Raw genomic sequence first — 15,820 nt, forward strand, 5'->3', positions numbered from 1 at the left:
ACGAAGGACGCCTTTATCTTTGTTGTGACTGGGTGTATTGATACACCATCCAAAGTATAATTAATAACTTCACCGTGTTCAAAGGAAAATTATATATCTTTTTTTTGTTTTTACCCATCTTCTTCGCAAACCATTGGAAAACCTCCCTGCTCGACTGAGAGACCTTACAGATAAATTGTATGTGTGGGGTACAGAGATGGTGTTAAACACCATTATTGCACCCAGTTAGTCCATGCAACTTATCTGACTAGTTCAGCAAATGTTTACTCCTGAAGTTATTTAGGCTTGCCATAACAAAGGAGTTTAATACTTATTGACTCATGACATTTCACCTAACCATTTTTATTAATTTGTAAACATTTCTAAAAACATAATTCCACTTTGACATTATGGGGTATTGTGTTACGTCAGTGACACAAAATCTAAATGTAATACATTTTAAATTCAGGCTGTAACAACGAAATGTGGAAAACATCAAGGGGTGTGAATACTTTGAGGGCACGTTAGTTGTTTCACTAACTCACCTGACTACTGTGCAAGCTGTTGTCAACCATCACAACACACACCCACACACAGTCACACATATACCTGACTAGCTGGAAGTACCTTCTTTGGCAGTGGTGACAGCAGCTTTGTACGACAGTCTTTGTAGGACAGTCACAAACGTATTTCATTCTTTCAACTCCATTGCAGAAGAAAGATATACGGTAAGTTTGTGTGTCAACAATTCTTGTAACAGGATCACGAGTAGCCTATAGCAATTTTTTACAAATATTATCTGTATGTGAAATATGCCTATGTATTGTATTACAATTACACCAATTGCTCATACAATGTTTTTTTGTGTAGCAATATTGATTGCTGTACAGTTACAGTACTGTAAATACTCTTATGTTTTCATTCCAACCAATCTTCTGCCGGTTGACTGTTGATGTGGGTCAGATATGTTTCAAAATTAAACACACACAACTCAATAGTGGCATTATCATCAGAACATGTAACAGTGAACATCCAATTTTGGCAGATTTCTTCCTTGATTGACAATGGTTTAGTCACAGAGAAGTTTCCAGGTAGACCTCAGTACAGGACAACCATTGACTGTATTTTATTTTCCATTCTTCACAGCCATTTACATAGACTTGGTTACATATGACCCTCAACGCAACTTGTTGGTGAACAGGTTTGACAAGCTAGCACCAATTGTGTAAAGTATAAAATCTAGTAGCACAATGCATGTGTCATGTCCTTTTGGATGGTAACGTCGGTGCGACTGGATACAGTAAATTAAACTTGGGCTTTGGACAGCCATTGGCTTTGGGCCAAACAGAGAGGCCGCATGAATGGGACACAAGAATCAGCCTTTTGACAGCTTGCAGTTGTTAGTAGTAGATTAGAGTAGATAAGACCTGGGATATTGTTTACCTGACTGGCAGGGAAACTTGAAAGCATGCCCCTATGTTTTTGAGGTTATATAACTTATTTGTTGGGATTCACGGATCACTTTCCAAATAAATACATTTTAAAGGTCGTAGGGTTGAAAGAGCAATTTACTGCATCACAAAGAGGCCATCGTTGTTTTTATTGAGGGAGATGGTACATTGGAGTTCACATACATTGACAGCATGTATGGTATGACATCCACATTCACTCATGTCTAAGCCACACGCAACAAAACTGAACATAGTCTACACAGAGCATACAGAGATATGTTATTTTCCATTGGCTCAGATGTGAAGCCCTGTGACATCAGTGTCCTGATCATTTCTCAGGTCACGAGAGGAAAATCACTTACATGCCACACAGGTAGATTAATGGTTGGACAAGGGAGTCTTTTTTTGGGACAAACTACAAAAAAATGTAATGAGGAACCTGACAGATTGCATGTTAAATTGGGTTGGAAGGCATCGGAAGTATGGAGACCCCCGCCTCTAAGCGGAGAATGATACTATGGCAATGTTGGAAATTCAATGCCAGCCTGTCTGTCTGAAAATGTACCTGTGGTCAGAGACCTGTGTTCAAATGACAATGGAAGCACTGAAATCAGAGACAATTCTTCAGTGACTTCGATTCTTAAAACATGGTTGGATAAAAGCCATGAGCTCACACGTCAGTTTAAATTGAATGGATGATGTTTGTCTATCAGTATCGCAGCAGAATAATTATTTCAACCTCTCTTGCATGTGTGTGCTCCCATTACGCCTATGTGGGGTAGAACAGTCTATTGTTGTGCTTTCAGGTGCACTGTAGGAATTCTGTTGAGAAATCACACACACACAGCATAGGAGTGGGAGAGTCTTTTGAAAATGGAATGGAATGCTGCAGGACCAGAAATATCAATAGACTCAAATAAAGAACATTCTGAAAAAAACAGACAGACTTCTGCATCATCCTCGCATTTCCCACGGTTTATTCGTTTACCGTTGTTTGTTTTGGGAGTCAATAAAACGTATTGCTGTGGTACGTGAATTGCATGAGTTCATGGTGTACAGTTCCTTTACACCCATGGAAAAAATATAGACATGGCTAAGACAACCACATTCATAGACAGTAACTGCTTTAGCGCCTATTGACGACAGTATCTTCTGACCTTGGATTTTTGTTAAGAGCCCAGAAGCTTGCTCAAAAAATTAACACGCATTGCTTGAGGTTCAGTTTTGTAAACATAAGGAACATATCTTTCATATTAGCAAGAAATACTTTTTTTTTAAGGTAAATGGTGTGTGGTAAATTTACCTTTTTTAAAAGTATTTCTTGCTAATATGAAAGACACGTTCATTAGGGTTAGGACACAGCCATATTTCCATTACAGCGATTGCTTACTGAAAACAGACGGAAAACAGTGTACTACCTGTGCTAATTAGACATCTGCATCTCTGAACACCTGTGTGTAAATGGAAGATGGACGCCACAAACATGTTGTCACTGAAAAATACTGTCTGCTGCAACTGTGTTAAAACAGTGTACAGTGAGTGTGTATTCTGCATTTGTGAAATTATTCTTTGATGCGATATGAACGTACCGCATATGAGAATCGAATCACGTTTAAATGGAGTGAGCAAAGGCAGCCACTTGGAGTGAATCAGCACTGATCGTAAACAGGTGTTAGGCCAATCCCGGTGGAGGTGGCCCACAATGCACCTGGGCATACCAGTGATAGTTTGTCCACTGTCAGACACACCTCTTATCTCTAATCTACAACAAACAAGTCTGAAAACAGGCAACAAATACTACTCTGGTATCGGTTAAGGTGTGTTCAGTTTATTCAAAAATATACACCTGGACAAGTTAATTATCTTTTAGAATGCATAGTCAAAATGCTCGATAAAAATGTTGTGTAGGAATTACTGTGACTATTTGTGATGCAACCCTTACTATGAATTGTTTACCAGCCCTTGCAATTTGGGATATATTTGTGACATGTGTTGACCTATGGGCCTAGTAGAAATGTTTTTGTGTGACCTAGTATGTTGTCTCACCCGTAGGGCTTCTGGTAGGAGAAAATGATGGCTGAGGCGGGGGTCCTGGAGATGTTTTCGGAGCAGGAGCTGACCTGCTCCATCTGCTTAGACCTGTTCAACGACCCAGTGTCGACGCCCTGCGGACACAACTTTTGCCAAGGTTGCATCGGAGGCTACTGGGCCTCCAGCACCACCTGCACCTGCCCGCTCTGCAAGCATGAGTTCCCTGAGCGGCCTCAGCTCAACATCAACCGAGTCTTCGCCCATATTGCTGAGAAATACAAAGAAGCTCACTACGGCACGGGAAAGCTTCACATGTCGGACGTGAAGACACCGGGAGCCATGGCCAACAGCAACCCATTCCTGGAGGAGATGATCAAATGTGATGTGTGTACAGGGAAAAAACAAGTGGCGATCAGCTCGTGTTTGACCTGCACGGCATCCTACTGCGAGGCCCATGTGCAGCCTCACCTGAACACGCCCTTCTATGCCAACCACCAGCTCCTGGAGCCCCGGGAAGCGCTTCGCGGCCGCACCTGCCCACTGCACCACCGGCTTCTGGAGGTGTACTGCCGCACGGACCAGATCTGTATCTGTGCCATCTGTGTGCTGGAGGAGCACCGCACACACCGCACCGTGTCCGTGCAGACAGAGCGAGTCAACAAACAGGTGAGAAGGCAAAGCGGCTTTCACATCAGGCGCTTGGAGCACACACCCCTTCAGAACCTCAATGGCCCAAGCAGCTCAAAGATGCTTTTGTGCCAAGGCTATGGTCTGAAGGCTACTTAAGGGTGTGGTGTGTTTCCTGGGTTTGGATGTGTGCCTTTTTAAAGAAAAATAATTTAATTCTAGTTCTGTGGTTGGTGTGCCCTAACAGTCAAAACAGACAATGGCCAATGAAGAGAGGACAGTGTCAGGTATTTTATTTAGGTGACTATTTTTTATATTACAACTTGTATTTTGAACCTTTGAAAGACTGAGTATTGGCTACGAGTTTGTAGGTCATAGGGGGCTCTCAGCTTCTTGCAATGCAGATGACATAGATAGATAACCCCTATGTAAACAAGCCACTAAAATCCCTTTTGCAATGCAGATTTTCTGAGATGTTCTTGTCTAAGTTGCAGCCACATTTCTAATGTAAACAACCTGCATAGAAACAGTGACTTGCTATTTATCTGGTTCACTTTCAGATAACTGTAAAATCCTGAACCAAGAGGATAAAAAAGTGATGGGGAACTGGAACTTTTCAAATTTAGTAACACATTTCTATTCAATGACTTCAATAACTGCATCACAATTTGACAGCTGCCGGTTGCACTGTATTTTAAGTCATTAAATATAACATATGATCCTCCTTTTGGCTCTGAGCAGAAAACAAAGAAACAGCTCATCGCATAAATGTTTGAGAAAATGGGCAGCTCCATTGAGGCCATCTCTATTTTGAAGAACTAAATTTTCTACTGCTACTTCTATGAGCAAACAAACTGGGAGGGTGCACACTGCGGCCTGGAATGTGTTGTATGAACAGGTATAAAGCCAAGGTTTGTGATTTACTGCCACCTGCAGTTATGGAATGTTTGCTCATGAGTATAATTCTGATCCCTCCTGATGACACGGATGAAATCATGTGATCCTTCCTTAACCTATAGGAAGTCTCATGCAGTTGATTACTTCAAAATAGATCCCCACAGTGGTGAATATATTGATAAAAGTCACCTTGTCCTAGAGAGATAAACATGGTTATCAAAAAGTCACGCCAGGGTAAGCCAACACAAAACACAGCCCTTATTTAAAGTGTTTTGAAAATTTCCTATGGGAATAAGGAATTGTGGAGAGAAACTATTGGAACCATTTCCCTGTTTGACTGCTAGGTTTTATGGGTATTATGACTCATACTGTGGTACTCTATGGTTAAAGTCCTCAATGGTGCTAAAATGGGCTTTTGGGCACTAGAATCCTCATATCTCTATGGGTCGGGCATCTGACTAAAAACATGAGCAATTTTACATGTTTTAGGTCTAATCTTGTGGATAATGGGTTTAGCTCAAGGCAAATTAATAACATGCATGATTTTTTGAATGTATTTCATTATGTTATCGGAAATGTATATGGCTATTTCAAGGGCAATATTTTTCTATTTGCATCTAAAAAAAATATTTTCTAGGGTATTTTTTTTGGCACTTCAAAGCACATTTTTACTTGAATGTGTTCCCTAAGAGCGCCTGTTTTAAGCAGCAGCAGGCCAGCAGCATTGTCTAGTTAGGATGAGTAGTGAACTGACATGATGCCAAATCTACTCTCAATGACACTGCATTCACATAATTGGTCTCTGTCTTTCATCCTCCACCTCTTTACTGTCCTTTGTCTGTCACAGAAACTCATTGGAAAGACGGAACTGGAGATTCAGAACCGGATTGAGGGGAAGCACCTCCGTCTGAATGAGCTCAAGAGCCGACTGGAGACCGTCAGGGTAGGCAGCTGATTCACAGGCCCCGACATTGTATCAACATTGTGTTAGATCTATTTGACCCCTTCACTAAACCCCTCAACGTGTCAGGCTTCATATTCATCAGATCACGCTACCACTCTGTCTAGTGTTAGGTGACCGTACCAACAACCATTACTCCCACTGCAGTGGCTATTAGCAGGTCAAGACAGTTTGTTTAGTCAACCAGTAGCTATTAGCAGGTCTAGCCAATCTGTTAAGTCCACCCAAATGATGTTTGCCATACCCCTGTTATGATACATTACAGAAAAAAACTATAATAAAAAATAAAAAAAACTTTTTAGGCTTGATGAACCGCACATTTTTCAGTTGTGTGACCTGCGATCACAATAATGACCATAACTGGAGAGAAAGAAACTGACCTTAAATCAGTGTCAAGGAATAACTTAATCCTTCTGTTTTTTCTAGAACTATGCACGGGGTGAGCTGTCGCAGGTGGAGCAGTTGCTGGGGGAGCTGAGTCGCTCAGTGGACAGGATCCGTGAAGAGCTGGTGGGCGGGATGGAGGAGAAGCGGGCATCAGTGGAAACACGGGGGGAGAGGCTAGTGACCAGTTTGGAGGCGGAGCTTGGCCAGCTGGAGGTGCGGCGATCCAGACTGGAAGCCCAGGCAACGTCTGAGGACCACATTGCCTTCCTCCAGGTACGGAGGGAATGTGTTTTAGCTGAGGCACCTATTATCATTTGTGGATGCACTTCATTTAGCTTATCTGTTGTAACAGTTGGGTGGGGTTTGCACTTTGATGGGACATGCACCTGGTGTGCCACGTGTACATTCCAATGGCCTCTAAGTGCAAGCTATCAGAGATATTATCAGAGTCCATTCCACTGATGTTCAACTCTGAACTGTAAGTCTTTCAATTGAACATATCTGTCAATGCCTGCCTTCAACCTGCTTTCAGAGTTTTGAGGAGGCGAGTGCCCCCCTACAGGCAGACTCTGACACCCAGGAGTTGGACGCCGATGTGTCGCTGCATTTCTCTCTGGGGGATGTGAAGGTGGCTCTGGGGGAATTGAAGAAGAGTATGGATGAGATCCGCATGGGGGAGGTGCGCTCCCGAAGCTCCCGTGAGTAGCACCATCATCACTTTCATCGTTTTAACCAATATCATAATCACCATAGTCATATCATTATTTAATATCCTCATTATCCTTTTCAAAATGGACATCACAGTTAACAAATATTCATAATAATGGTAATTTCATTTAATATTTTTTTCAGCTTCAGATCAGCTTTAATATTGCATATAGATTGTAGATTATTTGCATCATTTACATAATGTTCATCATATCGTTACCAAAAATCCCTACAACATTATTATTTTGTAAAGAAATCATAAGTTGTTCCCTTACTGTGGTTTTCGGGTGAAGTTTCTCATAAATTACTGAGTTGAAGATATCGAGAAAGGTATTCTGAAAGTAGTCACTCTAGTCTGTAAGCAGTCAAAATACCATTCCTACTCAAATACCTCATGCCAATAGAACTCAAACCTTCTGTCTTCCATCGCTGTGTTGAAACATCGGTCAGGTGAAGAATGAGTCTTTCACAAAAGTGGGTTGTAAAAATACCAGGAGGAACACGAACAGATGAGGAAACACTACCTGCATAACTATTATCACACCTGGCCTGAAAGTATAATGCACTGTATGTTGTGACCAACCTATTTGTTTGTTAATATAACCCATTATGCGTGTGTTTCAGTTACTTCCCTACGGGAGAGCGACAGTATGATGAGTGTACAGACACTACGGACCACTAAGAGTCAGTGGTCTCTACGAGGTGGGTCAATTTTAAATTACGTCTCATATACAGTGGGGAGAACAAGTATTTGATACACTGCCGATTTTTCAGGTTTTCCTACTTACAAAGCATGTAGAGGTCTGTAATTTTTATCATACGTACAATTAAACTGAGATATGGAATCTAAAACAAAAATCCAGAAAATCACATTGTATGATTTTTAAGTAATTAATTTGCATTTTATTGCATGACATAAGTATTTGATCACCTACAAACCAGTAAGAATTCCGGCTCTCACAGACCTGTTAGTTTTTCTTTAAGAAGCCCTCCTGTTCTCCACTCATTGCCTGTATTAACTGCCCCTGTTTGAACGCGTTACCTGTATAAAAGACACCTGTCCACACACTCAATCAAACAGACTCCAACCTCTCCACAATGGCCAAGACCAGAGAGCTGTGTAAGGACATCAGGCATAACATTGTAGACCTGCACAAGGCTGGGATGGGCTACAGGACAATAGGCAAGCAGCTTGGTGAGAAGGCAACAACTGTTGGCGCAATTATTAGAAAATGGAAGAAGTTCAAGATGACGGTCAATCACCCTCGGTCTGGGGCTCCATGCAAGATCTCACCTCGTGGGGCATCAATGATCACGAGGAAGGTGAGGGATCAGCCCAGAACTACACGGCAGTACCTGGTCAATGACCTGAAGAGAGCTGGGACCACAGTCTCAAAGAAAACCATTAGTAACACACTACGCCATCATGGATTAAAATCCTGCAGCGCACGCAAGGTCCCCCTGCTCAAGCCAGCGCATGTCCATGCCCATCTGAAGTTTGCCAATGACCATCTGGATGATACAGAGGAGGAATGGGAGAAGGTCATGTGGTCTGATGAGACAAAAATAGAGCTTTTTGGTCTAAACTCCACTCGCCGTGTTTGGAGGAAGAAGAAGGATGAGTACAACCCCAAGAACACCATCCCAACCATGAAGCATGGAGGTGGAAACATCATTCTTTGAGGATGCTTTTCTGCAAAGGGGACAGGATGACTGCACCGTATTGAGGGGAGGATGGATGGGGCCATGTATCGCGAGATCTTGGCCAACAACCTCCTTCCCTCTAAGAGCATTGAAGATGGGTCGTGGCTGGGTCTTCCAGCATGGCAACGACCCGAAACACACATCCAGGGCAACTAAGGAGTGGCTCCGTAAGAAGCATCTGAAGGTCCTGGAGTGGCCTAGCCAGTCTCCAGACCTGAACCCAATAGAACATCTTTGGAGGGAGCTGAAAGTCCGTATTGCCCAGCGACAGCCCCAAAACCTGAAGGATCTGGAGAAGGGCTGTATGGAGGAGTGGGCCAAAATCCCTGCTGTAGTGTGTGCAAACCTGGTCAAGAACTATAGGAAACATATGATCTCTGTAATTGCAAACAAAGGTTTCTGTACCAAATATATTAAGTTCTGCTTTTCTGATGTATCAACTACTTATGTCATGCAATAAAATGCAAATTAATTACTTAAAAATCATACAATGTGATTTTCTGGATTTTTGATAAAAATTACAGACCTCTACATGCTTTGTAAGTAGGAAAAGCTGCAAAATCGGCAGTGTATCAAATACTTGTTCTCCCCACTGTATATACAGTATATTATAGTACCAGTCAAAAGTTTGGAAACACCTCATTCAAATTAGTTTAAATAAAAACTATGTTCTACATCAACTATGAAAACACACATGGAATTATGTAGTAACCAAAGGTGTTAAACAAATTAAAATATATTTGAGATTCTTCAAAGTAGCCATCCTTTGCCTTGATGACAGCTTTGCACAATCTTGGCATTCTCACAACCATATTTATTTATTTATAGGGGACAATGCACATTAATAAGCAATATTACAATAATGCAACATGTAAATGTGCCGGGGTTAGCCAAAAGCTCATTTACACCCGTCATCCCAGGGCAGCTAAGGACAATTGGACAGCCACAATACAAATACTCACTAAAACACAAAATACAAATGCATCCAATAATATATATTTCTAACGACAACTATCATCAACTGTTGTCTTACATATGAGGCACCACAACACATGTGTACAGGTTTGCATAGATTTTAGCCATGTTTTCAATTTAAAAGTATAATCAGTGCAGCTTCTCAAGTCCGTGGGCTTTGCATTCCAGTATATTGTAGCTCTATAAGAGAAGGCCGATTTTACTGTGTCCCTTGTAATCCTGGAAAGCCCTCGCAAGCCTGGTCATCAAGATTCTGCATCTACATACTGCTTAAAGCTATCCAGGCTAAATCAATTGTTTGTAAATGATATGATAAGTGGTAACTGTTTGGTTTGTTATCAAAAAATCTTTATTGTTTGTAGAGTGATTTCAGAATAGTAGTTCCTGCTTGTGACCAGCATGTGTGGTAATATCTCAAATGTGAGAAGATCATACCATGCATATATAGTTTGGCGGCCTCCAGAGGAAGGAAATGTGTTATTTAATAGTTTTGATGTCTTCACTATTATTCTACAAAGTAGAAAATTGTAAAAATAAAGAAAAATCCTTGAATAAGTAGGTGTCCAAACTTTTGACTGGTATTGTACATGCAGTGCATTCAGAAAGTATTTAGACCCCTTGACTTTTTCCACACTTTGTTACATTTTTGCAAATGTGTAATTTAAAAAAAATCACATGTACATACGTATTCAGATCCTTTACTCAGTACTTTTAAGCAGAGATTACAGCCTCGAGTCTCCTTGGGTATGATGCTACAAGCTTGGCACACCTGTATTTGGAGTATCTCCCATTCCTCTCTGCAGATCCTCAAGCGCTGTCAGGTTGGCTGGCAAGTGTCGCTGCACAGATATTTTCAGGTCTCTCCAGAGTTGTTCGATCTGGTTCAAGTCTGGGCTCTGGCTGGGCCACTCAAGGATATTCAGAGACTTGTCCCGAAGCCACTCCTGCATTGTTATGGCTGTGTGCTTAGGGTTGTTGTCCTGTTGGAAGGTGAACCTTCGCACCAGTCTGAGGTCCTGAGTGCTCTGGAGCAGGTTTTCATCAAGGATCTCTTTCTACCTTGCTCCGTTCATCTTTCCCTCAATCCTGACTAGTCTCCCAGCTTAAAAACACATCCCCACAGCATGATGCTGCCACCACCATGCTTGAACGTAGCGATGGTGCCAGATTTCCTCCAGATGTGACGCTTCGCATTCAAGCCAAAGAGTTCAAACTTGGTTTCATCAGACCAGAGAATCTTGCTTCTCATGGTCTGAGAGTCTTTGGGTGCCTTTTGGCAAACTCCAAGCGAGCTGTCATGTGCCTTTGACTGAGGAGTGACTTCTGTCTGGCCACTCTACCATAAAGACCTGATTGGTGGAGGGCTGCATAGATGGTTTTCCTTCTGGAAGGTTCTCAGATGTACAGAGGAACACTGGAGTTCTGTCAGTGACCATCAGATTCTTGGTCACCTCCCTGACCAAGGTCCTGCTCCCCCGATTGCTCAGTTTGGCTGGGTGGCCAGCACTAGGAAGACTCTTGGAGGTTCCAAACATCGTCAATTTAAGAATGATGGAGGCCACTGTGTTCTTGGGGACCTTCAATGCTGCAGACATTTTTATGTACCCTGCCTCAGATCTGTGCCTCGACACAATCCTGTCTTGGAGCTCTACGGACAATTCCTTCGACCCCATGGCTTGGTTTTTGCTCTGACATGTATTGTCAACTGTGGGACCTTATATAGACAGGTGTGTGCCTTTCCAAATCATGTCCAATGAATTGAATTTAAGACAGATGGACTCCATTCAAGTTTTAGAACAATCTCAAAGATGATCAATGGAAAGGATGCACCTGAGCTCAATTCCAAAGTTTCTTAGCAATGGGTCTGAATACTAATGTACATGCATACATTTGCACATTTCTAAAACCTTTTTTCGCTTTGTCATTATGGGGTATTGTGTGTAGATTGCTGAGGAATTGTTTTTGTTACAGCCTTATTCTAAAAATATATCAATACAATGTGGACAATGTCAAGGGGTCTGAACTTTACGAAGGCACTGTATTTTCACACAATGGTTGGAATAACGCTGTGACATTTTTAAATCTATGATAAAGCACTTTGTGTAAGAGCTGTTTTGAAAAGGCCTCCTGAAACAAGATTTTGCCCTACACTCTGCCAATAATAGCTAGTTTTAAAGTGACACATCTCTACCATTAAGCTCCTCTAATTAGGCCCCTCTCTTGGACCACTCTGACAGTCCTAGCTAAATTATTTATTGAGAAATAGCATTTTGCTAAGAAGTGTTTTTTGTTTCTTTTTTGACAATTTTAATTGAAAACAAGGTATGGTACTTAATTGTTACCCAAAAATGATTTGATATTGAGATAAAGATGGCTGCAGTCATTCTGTACTCACGCATACTTCCATTAAACAACATGTCTTCATGTTTCTTCTCCCCTCAGATCTAAAAAAGATCAAATCTGGATCAGGTATGTCTGTCTGCACTCTTGAAGTCGTTTTTTTCACTTCATATATTTCGACAAGGTATGCTATTTTTAAACACACACATCTAATAGAACATCTTCCCCCACCTTCACAATGGTTCACCAATAGTTTAAAGGCCCAGTGCAGTCAAAGTTCAGTTTTTCTGTGTTTTGTATCATATTGTACAATAGCTGATGAAACGAACACTGTAAAAGTGTCAAATTTGCTCACTAGCCACATTTTCATCCATAGTTTTATGCAAGTAAAGTCGTACAGTATGAAAAATAATCACGATAGCTGTGATAGAAACGGGACGTTTCGGGACAATTTGTAAAATGCTGACAGAATTTTGTTCGAAATGGTTGGATCTTTTTGTGTCAGTTAAATTAATTAGGCAAGAAATGCATATTGACAACCATCATATTGAAGTAAACTTGGAGTCACGTGATGATATGGTGTGTGGTCCTCTTGCTACGTTTTAGGGAAGCCATGCAATTTATTAGGCTACGGGTGAAATAAGTTATGAGCTTCACTGTGCACTTTCAGTAACCTGTGATTTTTGACGCTCCTTTCCAATAAATATTGAGGGTCTTATTCTGGTGACGTGATGCTTGAGTGCTGTCTGACATACAAATATTCTCCCTCTTATCCATAATAATCTCATGTTGAGTAGCCTACAGTATCTGTGAGCTGTTGGCTAGAGCACACATGCCAAGACCAGAGTAGACACATTTGCTATTTAATGCAACAGTTTGTGACAAAACTATCTGTAGAGTTGAAAATGGGATGGAAATACATTGAACATAACATTTTTGTTCAGTACCTGAAAACTTAAGCTGGAAAAAAAAACTACCCACTGATTTTTATCCGCAATAGTGAGTTTGGTGAAAGCACACTGGTGGGAAATGCATATTTTCTTTATGGGGATTCTAGAATACTTCATAAATATCTGTCACTAATTTGATGGAAACCTAGCTAGTGTTATTTCCTGATAGTTTCTGGTTGGAATTAATCTACACAGGACCTTCTAATCAACCTGTTTCCATGGGAGGGAGTTTTGCCTTGACTGGTGACATCACCAGGCGGTAAATTGATTAATAAACAATGACAAAGAGTTCCAAACTTCTCTGCCAATAACAGCTTGTTTTAAGTTTCCCCCTCCCCACTCAGATCACTCCCAGACGGTCCTAGCAAAATTCTTCCCTGATTAGGTTTTTTGCTAAAAAGCTGTTTTTGTCAATTTTAATGGAACACTAAAACAGTAAGGTACTTAATTGTTACCCAGAAATGATTTGATATAATAAAAAAACGGCTGCATTGGACCTTTAATCAAACCAACAGTAGTGTCTATGTATTGGAAAAGAGACTCACCGTAATTACTTTTTCATACAGGGCTGAAGAAGATCCAGTCTTATTTAGGTGAGTTGTTATGATCTTAATTCTAAATACCAGCCTGTCCTGGTCTTATCTCTACCATTGCTCTTACTGTATTACTGGATGTAGTGATTGTCTGCTTCCAATAAAGCTCTCCAAATAGTCTGTTTTACACAAGACACCATCTCACTGTCTTTTTGGCCATGATTCCTAACATTATTCGGCTGTGGCATTCACACCAGAGCCTTGACCTTTTTGTGTTCCTTCTCATTCACAGAGGATGTGACGCTAAACCCCGTGACGGCGTACCCCTTCCTCATCCTCTCTGACGACAGGAAGCAGGTAAAGAGAGGAGAGAAACTGCAGTTCTACAGGAACAGCACACAACGCTTCGACGTCTGGTCTTGCGTGCTGGCCAAAGAGGGCTTCAACTCGGGGCGACACTACTGGGAGGTGAGGGCAGGGGTCAAGGGTTGGGGATCTCATAGAAATTGGAGGGTGGGAGAAATGACTGAATAGTCGTTTCAGTTTTATTGGTTTAATCTATTTAGGCGTTTGATGTTAAAGTGTATGTCGTGCAATCTAGGAGAGTAAATCACTTAGGATTCAATGCTCGTCCCCATTCAACTTTTGTCGGTATCACTTTATCTTTGTTTCTTTCTGTCTCTTCATCTCAGGTGAATGTGGGTGAGAATAAAGATTGGAAGGTGGGCGTGGTGCGGGAGTCAGCCCAGAGGAAAGGGCTGTTTGACATGAGCCCTAATAGTGGTTACTACGCCCTCTGGTGGGGGGGCACCCACCTGCGTGCCCTCACTATCCCGGCCCTCACCAAGGTTAAGACTGCGGTGCGCCTCCGCAGAGTGGGCGTCTACCTGGACTGTGAGGAGGGTCAGGTGACCTTCTACAATGTCAAGACTGGCTCGGAGGTGTACAGCTTCAGCGTGGCTGAGTTCTCTGAGAGGATGTTTCCTCTACTGGGCACTGGGGACAGGGAGGTGCCCCTGGCTCTCATGATCACACAGTGTGGCAGCGTGCCCGAGTGAGAGGATAGTGAGAATGAATGGTGAGATGACATGAAAGTGTGTGCATGTATAGAAAATTCTGAAAGTGAAAATGTGTTTTAGGGTGAATTTGCTTGAGGATTAAAGTGTGGTTAGCTTGGATGAGTCAGTGGGAAAGTGAGTGCAAGTTTGAGTGGATGATGAACATATTGGTGAAAATATTTTAGGTTGAATGTGCTTGAAGATGAGTGTGAGATGAGGTATGTGAGATGGAGGGAGGGGACAAAGAGAAATGGAGTCGTCTGGGGTGAAAATAAGATGGAGAGAAATCTCATCTCTACATTTTGCCTGCAACCTCCAATTCAGCTGTTGGCATTGTCCAGTACCCACTGAACATTTGACTCATTGCACACACACTGGTTCACAATGCACTGAAAGGCAGGTGATGGGGCAAAACACTTGTGTGGCATCTTGGAATTACTTCATGGTCAGGAATCAGTATTGATATCTGAAATCACAATGGTACACATGTATTCTAACCCTCTTCGTTGTCACAATTTTCTAACATTTGTGTCAAAATGGCTTCAGTCTAAGGTTCTTATTTATCTTGGTGGATAGGTCCTGTTGAGGATATCTTGTATTGTTCAAGGTTGTTTCACACTAACTCGGGGTTTCCCCAAACTCGGTCCTCGGGACCCCAAGGGGTGCAAGTTTTGTTCTTTGCTCTAGCACTACACAGCTGATTCAACTAATCATCAAGCGTTGATCATTTGAATCAGCTGTGTAGTGCTAGGGCAAAGAACAAAACGTGCACCCCTTGGGGTACCGAGGACCGAGTTGGGGAAACGCTGCACAAACTACTTTGATTCTGTATCTGGAATTGAATTCTGTCCTGCAGCATTGTGTACATGTTTTACAGTTGTCAGAGAATGGTGGACGATGATCATAGACATTTGCTGAATCACTACCCTTACACAATTCAAGTGGACGGCCGTGAAAGATGCTATTAGCTTGTAAGGCTATTTACAGCAATGAGTTGGTAATTTATTTTGTGGCAATATTGCTTGTTATTATCCTGTCCCATATGTATGTTTTTAACTATTTTAACAATAAAAATGTATTGGGTGGAAAAAAGGACTGTCTCAGTTATGTTTTACGTTGGTCATTGGAACCTTTCCATTATTGTTACATGGGGCTCCTGAGTGGCGCAGCAGTATAAGGCCCTGCATCTCAGTTCAAGAGGTGTCACTACAGTCCCTGT

At 41.8% G+C, this 15,820-nt stretch overlaps 1 protein-coding gene across 2 annotated transcripts; it reads left to right on the forward strand.

Moving 5' to 3' along the window:
- The first annotated feature begins 384 nt into the window (after nt 1-384).
- LOC129828943 (E3 ubiquitin/ISG15 ligase TRIM25-like) lies at nt 385-15,681 on the forward strand. Of its 2 annotated transcripts, none has more exons than XM_055890287.1 (10): nt 385-707; nt 3,483-4,127; nt 5,833-5,928; nt 6,373-6,606; nt 6,866-7,031; nt 7,666-7,743; nt 12,163-12,189; nt 13,577-13,603; nt 13,836-14,011; nt 14,236-15,681. In XM_055890287.1, exons 2-10 carry the CDS (start codon nt 3,501-3,503, stop codon nt 14,599-14,601), a joined length of 1,797 nt encoding a protein of 598 aa, XP_055746262.1. In that variant the 5' UTR covers nt 385-707; nt 3,483-3,500; the 3' UTR covers nt 14,602-15,681. The 2 variants fall into 2 exon arrangements, with proteins under 2 accessions (XP_055746262.1, XP_055746254.1); XM_055890279.1 differs by lacking the exon at nt 385-707 and adding an exon at nt 3,149-3,247.
- The last annotated feature ends 139 nt before the right edge of the window (nt 15,682-15,820 follow it).

Source organism: Salvelinus fontinalis, chromosome 2 (assembly GCF_029448725.1).
Source record: "Salvelinus fontinalis isolate EN_2023a chromosome 2, ASM2944872v1, whole genome shotgun sequence".
In the NCBI taxonomy this organism is placed as follows: domain Eukaryota; kingdom Metazoa; phylum Chordata; class Actinopteri; order Salmoniformes; family Salmonidae; genus Salvelinus; species Salvelinus fontinalis.

Bases quoted from the DNA above. Each gene is read 5' to 3' on its own strand.
- LOC129828943 (XM_055890287.1), top strand. From the start codon at position 3,501: ATGATGGCTGAGGCGGGGGTCCTGGAGATGTTTTCGGAGCAGGAGCTG. The intron at 7,744-12,162 runs GTGGGTCAATTT...TTCTCCCCTCAG, and splicing joins GAGTCAGTGGTCTCTACGAG to ATCTAAAAAAGATCAAATCT. The intron at 12,190-13,576 runs GTATGTCTGTCT...TTTTTCATACAG, and splicing joins AAAGATCAAATCTGGATCAG to GGCTGAAGAAGATCCAGTCT.